Genomic DNA, 11295 nt, shown 5'->3' with positions numbered 1-11295 from the left:
CTCCCTCTCCGCCGCGACGCCGACTTTTCTTGCTAGGGCGAAATCGGAAGGCGGAACGCAATTTATCAACAAGACAAGGTTTTTATAGAAAACAATTCTCCAAAATTCAATTTTTAACACACAGATTTATAATGCAGATCATTTATCGGGCAGGGGATGAATTCAGGCCAGCCAGGCGACGACAGAAGAAACACACATAAAAGCTTTTGTCCTTGCGCATAAAAACTCGTACCAATTAATATCGTAAAGGAAGTGCAAATGCTATAAACCACGACAAATATTTTTCGTCAAGATTCGAGTGTAATATTTATTCTTTCACGTGTCTCATTTACAAAAATAATATCATCTCAAACAACATACACCGCAGTATCATATTTTGGATGTTCGTCCATGATTAGTGTAAAAAGATAGAGTTTAAAGTTAATCTTTGATGTAATTCTATCCTTATGGAAAATATTTTGATTAATCCTTTTTTTATCATTACATTGTCATACATATTCTTAATTAGTTCAACTATACCAACATCTCTCTTTCTTTTTTAGAATTCTTCATATAATTTTTTTATCACTCTATTATAAGTATTTTCTAGGTCGATGAATATTGTAAGTCTTGCTTTTATTTTCGATATTTTTCAATTAGTTACTTGAAAAGATGTATAATTTCTATTGTTAATCTTTCAAATATAAATCTAAATTGATTTTCGATCATCGTGGTCTTCTTTTTTAGTCTTTTTTCTATTACTATTTTTTAAAATTTTATGGTATGACTTATTAGTTTAATATCACTATAGTTTACATAATTTTATACATCTTATATAAGGGAACTAGAGTATTTATTTTTCATTAATCGAATATTTTTTAATTTTTAATATCAAATTAGATAACTTTGTAAACTATTCAATATCTTATTTTCTTTTGCACTTCAATACCTTTGTTAGTATCGAAATATCGTCTGGTTCAATTTTTATATACCTACTTAAATTATTTTAAGTTGGTCACTTAAACATTCAATATAAAACAATGGTTTTAAAAGGAGAGGAGCTTTTAGAGGTATGCCTGATTGTGTTGTACCTTTTAAGTGATTTTTTTTATAAGATTGTGGTACAATGGTTACTTTGTGGAGGTTTGGGCTGTTAGAGAGTATCATGTAAAAGCTAGTGTGGTAGAGACGAAAAAAAAATGCTATAATGGATGGGATTCTTAGATAAGATTAAAAAAAAGTGAACTAATGATACAAAATTCAGCAAACTATGTTTAAAATCGAACATTTCATTGTTGTTTTGTGTTCAGTACACGTGATCTTAAATTGTGATACTCTTCTTTTTTCCAATTGATCGGATTGTAGAATAGAATCATATATCTTCGATTCTTCATCTATTTCGAGAATGACTTTTTCTCTTTACTATTCTTATTTTCTATATGAATCTTTGTTGTAACATGCAATTGCCAACACTAATTTGACTCGATGAATAGGTGATCCAGCAAAGGATGTGTTAAAGGATGCATTGGAGAATTTGACGCAGATGTGCCAACATGTTCGCTCCACATTCAAGGAGACAGTAGACGATTTTAAAGCAAAAAATAGTGATCATGAAGATTGATGATAAATATATTTATCTCTTTGTTTCCTTCTTTTCTTAGTTGTAGTTCTTAGTTACAGTGTTAAATTAATGATTGAAACACGGAATGCATATTAGAAGTTAATTTTATTTTGGGTTTTGCATCAATTCTTAGTAAATATAGTTCAAATGGTTTACAATGGCAATTATAATAAAAAAGGTACTACTTTTCCGTAAAATTTTCTAATTTGAAATTTCAGTATATTATCCATTTGATGCTAACAATTAGATTTAGGAGAGATTTGACATGATCATTAGATTTTATAGAGATTTGACATGGTCATTAGATTTCATAAAAATTTTGGCATGATTCCAATATATTTAATATTTCTTAATTCTTAAACTTTAATTTTACTAGTTTTTTTATATTCCTCTCCTTCTTTCCTTATTAACCTAATAACCTATTTTGCTCAACTTCAAACATTTTACTTATTTGATAGCTTATTTTCTCTCCTTAAGATATTTTTGAAATCATCACAAGGGGTGTAAGGAGAGAAACAATCAGAATTAAGATCTTTTATTACAGATTTTTTGATAATCTTAAAACCTAAAGGTATTGTCTTCCTTATTTTCCTAGCAAATCTTTTTTTTATGCTTCTGTTAATTTCTTATTTTCTTATCAATGATTCTTGTTGTAAATTTGTAATCTTATTTGCAGTTAATATTGTTAGTAAATTTTTACAATATAAAGATATGAACATTACTGTTATATTAGATCAATTAAAAGGTCTTATTTCTTTTTTGAATGAGTATAGAAAAAATGGATTCATATCTCTTATGATTTCTGTTAAAGAAATTACAAATGAAATTAATATAAAATTTTAATTAATAATTTTGCATCTCAAAAAGCTAAACAATTTAATTTTATATAAAAAAATTATTTTTAAAATTAATATTTTAATTTATTTAAAAAAATTTTAAACCCATCATTGTCAGTCTCAAATCCGAATAAAAAAAATAAAAGAATTTTTTTAAAATAATAATTATTATTTTTAAAAAAATCGCCTAGGGCCTTTCGGAGGCTTGAGCCGCTCCTGTCGAGTGGAAAATTTTATTTTAATTTTAAAATTTATCAATTTAAAGTTTGTTAAGTTGAAATAATAATCAATAAATCTATTAACTACTTGAGAGATTGACACAATGTGCAAGTAAACCATCATAATCTTAAACCCACCTACAACAAATGATTCAACACTTGCATCTCTAATTTTCAATCTTATTTTCATATACTATAAGGAATTTACATTACCGTATTCTGCATAAGATTATAATAATTTTCATAAAATGAAAACAAAATAAGTGCATTCTTTGTGTAGATTACACTAAAAGCACAATCATAATTTTATTTCAGTTGCAAACTATTACAAACATACAATTCCTAAAAGTACCATGCTTACAATGAAAGGTCACAATTCTAATATGAAAGCTCACAATTTCTTCAGGAGTGGAGATGCCACTGCTCTTGAAGAGTTGATTGATCGCCTTCGGAGACTAAAGGAGAACTTGGGGTTCATTGTAAACCATGTTACTGCTGTCCAGGCAGGTCTCGATAGTTGGTGGGCAGAGCAAATAAACACAAAACTCTGCTACCTTTCATTCCTCTCGATAATCTTTCTTCCCTTGTCTGTAGTCACTGGAATTAACTTTTGCCCTCCTTTCATACAATAACTGAGAGTGAGTCTTCAAAGAGATATCAAAACCACAATCCAACTTTGCATTTTCTTGTGTTTGCAGTAATTCGGGATGAACGCAGGAGGTGTTCATGATCCTTTGCAGAGTGATATTCTTTCTTCTACTATTGTGCTTCATGTTTCCAACTCTTTACGCAACAACATTGATCTGGCAAAAGAAGGATTGATCTCACAAGGGAATTCTTGACTGGCTTCCACAAAAGTTTGCCAATTGGAGAAGATCAATGAGGTACTACATCTCTGCATAAATTGTGCTTGCAAGTGGAAACAATCTCAACTCTGACTCGACTTCGGATTGTCGTATTGAAAATGAAACATAAAAACTGTAAGTAATAGCCTGACTAATGGATGTTTTAATCTTTTGCAGTGAAGCTGGAATCGATTATGTCCACCACTTTACCTGCAAAACTAAGTGCAGCAAAAGATCATTGGAGAACTATTTATTCAAATTTTTTTTTTTTCTGCAAAAGGAAGGGAGGAATTCTTCAGCAGAGTGAAATGCATGCAGATGCACAATGCTCAAAAGAAGCCAAGATCATTGTTCCATTTGGCTGAATAATTCATGAGTTGATAATCTGTTATTAAACTGAAACATGATTTGAGATCACCATTTATTGATTCATGTAATTATGATCGAACTAGTTATTGTTCTTTTAATTGTATTCTCAGGAACACATTGTTCCAAAATAATAATGCATAGACATTGATCTGTAAACTGTAAATTTGTATGGTTACAAGATTCATTCACCGCTTTGTTGTCATTGAGTTGCAAAAGGAAGGTCGTGGGGCCGACCGTGTGGGGCCGCTGAAGGTTCCACCTTTTTGCAGAAGAGTTGCAAAAGGAAATTTTCACTTCAGTTTCCAAAATTTACATTAATTTTCAAAATATACTTTGAATGTTTTTGGTAAAAATATCCCTTACAATTAGCATCACTATTCCATTATAAGGATATAGTAGGGGATCGAATCTAATAAGACAGGAAGATCCATATAGCATTATAGTAGAAAGACATATACTTAAAAATTGAATGGGTCATTTGAATCATTTTAAAACTCTATGCCCCCTTTGGACATGGTGTAGTAGTAAGAGGTCGTATTTTTCTTAAGCAATTTGTGCTGATTCCAAACACATGCAGCGCATGCATGCGACATTTGAACAACTAGTGATGCTAGGGCATCACATCAAGAGTTATTTCGTTTCCAATATTTATTTGGTGGGCGGAATATCCATTCTAGAATTAGTCAAATAAGTTGAATACCTAGTATAAGAAAAAAATCCCATTAAACATGTGAAAATGTATAAGAAGAAATGAAAATTTCTCATTTTAGAAGTTCCAAAGGACCGGTGCGACTACCCTTGAGACTATAATGCAATAGTAAAAAGTGGGACAGACTCCTTAGACAATAATGCGCAAGTGGCGTTTGAACAACTAATGATGCTGGAGTATCATGTCAGGAGAGTCACATCGCTTTCAAGATTTATTTGGTGGGCGGACTGTCCATCCTAAAAATTAGTTAATATAAGTTGGATACCTATTATAAAAAAAAACCCAATTAAACATGTGAAAAATATATAGAGAAATAAAATTTCCTCATTTTATCCGTTCCAATGCAATGGTAAAAATGGAACGGATTCCTTAAGCAATAAGAGTTAAAATTTCACTCAAAACATATTACATTTAAAGAATTTTAAAAATTTATGATATTAAATCATCTATCAAAACTCATATATACTTTCTGATTTTTCATCTAAATTACCTTCTATATGTTTACTTAGATTAAAAAAAAACCCACGGACTCAGCCCATTATAAAGTGTAATTACGAGAATACCCTTAGGGTTCCATTCTATATAATCTTTCGAAACCGTGAGCGGACCCTGAAATCGGCGCCGCAACACAGAGCACTGAGAAGGGAAATCGGAGCGATTTCGGTTGCAGGAACGAGATGAGGGCGAAGGTAATACCTCCATGTGTTTGCGATCTTCCTGTGACTATTAGATTCATCATGCCGCCACTTCTTCAGATCGGAAATCATCTCCCCTCTATTTTTTTGTTCTCTTTTTGCCCTTACCTGACTTTGATCATGTATCTTGTTGTGCGGGAACAAAATTTAATCTTTTTTATAGTGTAGCCAGTGCTTTTTAAACATTTGATCTGTTTAAAGTGTCAATTTGCTCTTAAAAGTTAAACAAATCCCTTTTGAATACGTTTAGTTCGTTTTCCTTTGTATAAATGATTATTATGTTTCTCCGAAGTATAGATTTTTCAAAAATGGACGTGGTTCTCTTTACAATCTCGTTCCTTTTTTATTCTTTAGATTTTATTGTAGGAAATTTGCATGTCAAATATCCGTTTCTTGTTTGAAATTTCCATCTTCGTTAGTATGAGTAAAATGTGAAAGCTCTCTGCTTGTGAATCCTTTATACACGATCAATGCTTGTTCCTGTTGCTGAGGTTTTTTATATCTTTGCCACAGTGGAAGAAGAAGCGTATGAGGAGGCTCAAGAGGAAGCGCCGAAAGATGCGGCAGAGATCCAAGTAGAGGCCGCCACTGTCCAGCAGTCTCTAATGGTGCATTTCCCTATACTTGTGGTGCGGATTCTACTTCCATTCTCCACATCTTTTGGATTTGCATCAGTGAAAGTGATCCATCTTCGAGTAGTGTTTTCTAGTCGTTTAACATTGGCATTAAAGAACTAAGTATGTTGCTTTGGGTACTTTTTGAAGATTTTGTGATATTTGAATCCATGAATCAGTTATCGACTTCAGCTTCCTCATCGATTGCTTTGTTGTCTTTTCACAATGCTTTCTAGTTCATGAATTCATCTGGTAAATGTTTATCTAATTTTGATGATAGCTTAAACAAAATGAAAACTTGGTTGTTGTTGTTGAGTTTAGACACGATCAAACCTCTGTCTACTGAATCTAATGGAATTCCATTGTGTGATTTTCACCATGTTTTATGATCCATGTTGTAGTTGATTGATAGCAGGGCATAGAAGCTATAATTTTAAGAGCTGTTTGGAACTTTCTTATGCAATGATTTTGTTGCTTTAGATGTATTGGGCTTTTCCTTTCTATAATGCAGTTGGTCTAGATGGGTCAGTCGAGTCGATCATCGGATGCGGTTGTTTCGATGATCTTGATTTGCTGGTTTATCTGGGTAGCTTGTTTGGTCTGATCCTATCAAGCCAGCGGGGCTGGTTAATTCAATTGTTTCAGTAGTGTCATAATGTAATGTGTTCTAGATGAGATTTGAATTTTCGTAGTCGAAGTCCAAGATCGCCAACAATGTGCTTGCGAAGGTGTTCCGAGTGAGGGATCATGACCAATGTTCATCTGAGTTTGATTTCAAGTAGGGAAGCATAACTTCATTGTTCCATCTGAGTTTGATTCACAACTTGTTTCTATTTCTTTCGTGCTATAAGAATGAACGAACAAACAAACGAATGTGACCTCGCAAGACGTGGTCTATGAAGGAATGAGTTATATCGTGGTTCATGTTGCGGTGTGTGGGTCAAACAATTCAATAAAAGGTAAAATTTGTCATCTTAGTGGTTTCATACAATCGGTCTCATGATCATATATAAGAATATAAATCTGGAAGTTATTGTTTTGTTTCATCGAAATTCGATTTTTGTTCATTTTAACAAGTTTGTTCTGTAGTAACCAATTCAATTATATCTCGGGAGTAGCTTGCTTGGGTCGTGTCCTACTCGATAGATCCATTTTGACATCCACAAGGTAACCTTCTAAATGTTGGCTCTGACCATGATTGAAAATAAGTGGGCCAAGTTAGGGTTGTGCCTAGTCGGGTAGTCCCCTCCTAGGTGACTAATTATTTTGGATTGGAATTAACTAAAGTTCTAGTGCTAATTATTTAGAATAAATGACACGACCATACAATAAATTTGAAATTATATTCATATAATAAATGATAAAAAAAGATTTTTATTTTTTTTTATTTTTTAGTTGGCATTTTATATTCAATCTTTCGGCCGACTAATTTTGAAAGTGAACTCCACTGAAATTTTTCTAAATCCGAGAAATGTTCCATTTTAGAAATCACTTTCAATTATTAAATAGTCGATATGAATCATTAAATCATTAATTACAGGATTAACAACTAAACCTTTAGGAATATCTTTATCCATAATTAAATGCATTTAAATATATTTTATTTTATTGTCGTTAATGCTCTCTCACGTTGTTTAATTAAAATATTTATTGACCCTTTAATCATCTTATAAGTTTTCTTTTAATAAATGTAATTTTAATTTTTTTTCATGGTCTTATTTTTTTTGGACATTCATCTTAAACTCTCATCTTCGAGTACCCGGCTCCTTCAGCGTTCAATCGTATGCCCTAACAAATAAATATAGTCGACATCAATCCATTATAAACAGTTGAGGAGCCAACCACCTCCTAACTCGTACTCAATATGCAAGAGTCATAATGAGCTCACGGAGGAATGGTTGGTCAACAATCTCTGAGATTGTAAATGGATTTTATTCTTACAGTTTATTACAATGAGATGAGATCAGACTGTTGGAGTGACAAATTTTATTTTTTTTATTGAAGTAAATGGACTTTATCCTTCTATAAAATTTGCATTATTGAGCTTGTATAAGTTGGACTTCAAATTTATTCAATAGACGAATTATAAGAAAAATAAGTCTACGTCCAAATTAGTCAAGCACTTAGTTTATAAAAAATAAAATTAGAAAGTCATTTAAAACCAACCAACAAGCCTAATATCTCAACCATTATGGCTTATCCTTGTTATGTTCACAACTACTTTGTAATTCAATTGAAAGATGTCGATGAGTCGTGTTAAGGTCGAGCATGACACGAGTGAGCTCGATATAGTTAGCTTCAAGTCGGGCTGGCCATGTTGAGCAAGACTCATAGCATCATTCCTTCAAATCAAGGCTAAGGTTAATGTGTAGGGATGATCATGGATCGGATTTCAAATTCTCTATCTTTATTCCCGTTTATTATATCTATTTTCATTCTCATTTCTATCAAGATTCAATTTTCATCTTCATCATCACGACAATTGAATATTCATCCCCTTGTCCATACTCATCATCTTCTACAAAAAATGAAATTTGTCACCCTAACAACCTCACACGGTCGGTCTCATAATCATTTATGAGGAGCTAAATTGAGAAGTTGTAGTTGACTACGACGGAGGAGGGCATATTCGAATCCTTGTCCACTTCTATAATTCTGCTCCGTCGTAATCAACTCAGCTATGCCCCAAAGACGTGTCCATACTCATCCTCAATCAATACTACTCTAATGTTGATTTTTAACCTAAATTGTGATGTTTGATTTCAAAATCCATTTTAGTAAAAGGTAATCCAATATCTCAGCGGTGACCTCACATGATCGATTTTATGATCATCTGTGAAGAGATAAATCGAGAAGTTACAATTGACTACGATGGAGGGCATTGTCTCGGTTTCGTTAAGATTCAATCTTTGTCCACTTCAACAACTCTATTTCATGGTAACCAACTCAATTATGTTTCTAAAAAATTACTTTCAAAATCCAATATGATAGCATTGGATATATAATAATAATAATAATAATAAATTTTAAAAAAAAATCTAAAACTACCCAGCTTGACCATTCCTCCACTTCCTTCACAAAGGTGATCTGAATTCTGAAGTATCTCTCATTTATTGACTCCATTAATTGCCCTCCCATACTGCAGTTAGAAGCATGTGTGTCTGGCTCCTTTTTAGTAGACTGGAGAATCCTCTTACGACATTGTTCTTTCCTGGTTCCACTCTCTTCATCAATCATCTCTCTTCTTGATATTGGTCAGGTGGGTGGCTGGGTGGTCGGAGGAGCTCGTCAATGGCAGCTGATGTGAGTTTCATGGCTCAGAGGGAGGAAGGGGAGGGAAAGAGAGAGCTCGTCACCAGGGACTTGTTTGGCGGTGGCGGTGGTGGTGGCGAGGCGTCGCAAGGATCCCCCGAGGTCAACCTCGAGCTCACAGTTCCTGACGGATGGGAGAGGCGGCTAGATCTAGTGGCAAGTAGTCAATCTTCATACTGTTCTTCTTTCTATCATCAACAAGTTCGGTCTTTTGTGGGGAATTATTTCTTTTCTAAATCATTCTACATGAACAATACGATCGCGTGTGTTGTCCCTTTCGTGGAACCCTACTGGAACTTCAATCTCTCGCCGGATTCATCTTTCGATGATAGAGCCTAATAGATTTTTCCCGATGATTTTATTCTCCTCGTTGTTCGATCCAGTGCAAAACCCTAATAGATTTCAATGAATTGCAGTCGGGAAAGACTTACCTCCAGAAGCGCGAGCCGCACCCGGCGCTCCGGCATCAGCCCAACCTCAACCTCGCGCTCCCTCCACCATCCTCCGCGGCGCTCTTCGCGAAGGTCCACGCCGGAGTGCCCCCCTCCAGGTACCAGAGCGTGTGCACTCTCGAGAAGGTGCGGTCCGCCCTGCAGCACGCCGGCCACTGCCCCGACGGCTCTCCCATAATGAATCCCTCGCCGTCGGCCGGCCTCGATTCCCCGGCGAAGCGGAGGCTTCCGGGCGATCGGGAACCGGAGACTTCTCCTGCGATCACCGGGTGCCCGACGTGCCTCCTCGACGTGCTCGTATCGCCGGCTGCGCCGCGGTGCCCTAGGTGCGCAAGGGACCTCCCGGTCGACGTCGAGCCCAACAAGAAGCGCAAGTTTGACCTCAACTCGCCCAACCATGAACATTACATTAATTAATTAATTTAATTAATTAATTAGATTATATATAAATTTAATGCAAATGATTATAGTTCACGTTAAAATTATCTTCTTTTTTTTTTAATAAAAGAACAAGTTGCGCTCATTGTATTGATTTTTATTGGAATGATAATTCATGTGTCATATTATTTTATTAATGTAATAGATGGATAAAAATATATTTAAAAAAAATTTACAAGAGATAAGATTACTCTGTTTTTTAAAGATAAAATAATATAATTTATTAGTTCTAATCCTATTATGTTTATATATACTTGGATTTGCATGCATATACATATATTTTTTTATAATTCAAATATATAAATCTTATAATTTGATCAATTTTGAGAGTGATTGATTTGATCTTACAAATCAACCATCAAATAAATTTGAAAATTATAGGAGGATGTTGGCATGACATTCAATATCATTAGTGGTTTAAACTATGCAGACGTTCGAAAATATTCAAGGTGAGATTTGAATTCTTGTTCTATGAAAATTATTCTTATCTCTTATTATCAAACATGATTAAAATAATATAAAATTTTAAATAATTAAATAAGTTCGAATTGAGAATTTGATAATATCTAAATGAACCAAACTTAAATTTATAAAAAAAAAAAAACAAGTCAAATGAAGCTTATAAACAAACTGGTTTAACTAGATACGGTTCAACTCAAATGAAACTTAGTTCAAGGGTAGGTTGGTTTAGCCTTCGTGGGACATGATTGAATTAGTTATTATAAGATAAATTTGCTACAGTGAACAAGGGTTGAATCGCGACGAAGCTGACAATGTTCTCCTTCGTAGTGGTCAACTGTAGCTTCTCGATTTATCTCCTCATAGATGGTCGTAAAATCGATCATGGTAAGACCGGTGAAGTGGCGGATTTCAACTTTTACTGTAAGAATAGTTTGGTTTGCACTTGGATCCAACCCAATCAAAAGAGGCCCAATTCATCCAAGAAGAGCCAACGCTCAATTTCAGCCCACATCTTCTCCTCAACTCCTATTGACTCATATTGGATCCGGATTGCATCCAATAAGAGCACTTACCAATCCGGATCCACAACTTCTCCAAAACCCGATCCACATGGGAAGCTACAGGAGCAATCCCAAATCGCGATCTCCTTCGCCAATTTTCCAGATCCCGCGACTTCTTCTTCCTCAACTCCGCACCGCCGGCCAACCATTCACCGGCACGAGGAGGAGACGGGATTCCCTTCCTC

General features: G+C 34.3%; 1 protein-coding gene and 1 long non-coding RNA gene across 2 annotated transcripts; both read left to right on the top strand.

Annotated features, from left to right (window-relative positions):
• Positions 1-5165: 5165 nt before the first annotated feature.
• LOC141835375 (uncharacterized) lies at positions 5166-6088 on the top strand. Its single transcript, XR_012602384.1, has 2 exons — positions 5166-5266; positions 5786-6088. It is a non-coding gene; the product is annotated as an uncharacterized LOC141835375 (long non-coding RNA).
• Positions 6089-9031: 2943 nt separating this feature from the next.
• Positions 9032-10084, top strand: LOC141835407 (uncharacterized). Its single transcript, XM_074722863.1, has 2 exons — positions 9032-9354; positions 9615-10084. Exons 1-2 carry the CDS (start codon positions 9178-9180, stop codon positions 10065-10067), a joined length of 630 nt encoding a protein of 209 aa, XP_074578964.1. The 5' UTR covers positions 9032-9177; the 3' UTR covers positions 10068-10084.
• The last annotated feature ends 1211 nt before the right edge of the window (positions 10085-11295 follow it).

This window comes from Curcuma longa, chromosome 9 (genome assembly GCF_044706935.1).
Source record: "Curcuma longa cultivar G26 ecotype Majalengka, Jawa Barat chromosome 9, ITB_CL_G26_1.1, whole genome shotgun sequence".
In the NCBI taxonomy this organism is placed as follows: Eukaryota; Viridiplantae; Streptophyta; class Magnoliopsida; order Zingiberales; family Zingiberaceae; genus Curcuma; species Curcuma longa.
The sequence above is the reverse complement of the archived record's forward strand: the minus strand, read 5'-3'. Positions and strand labels throughout refer to the sequence as shown.

Coding starts and splice junctions, on each gene's coding strand:
- LOC141835407 (XM_074722863.1), top strand. CDS start 9,178: ATGGCAGCTGATGTGAGTTTCATGGCTCAGAGGGAGGAAGGGGAGGGA. Junction 9,355..9,614: donor AGAGGCGGCTAGATCTAGTG/GCAAGTAGTCAA, acceptor AATGAATTGCAG/TCGGGAAAGACTTACCTCCA.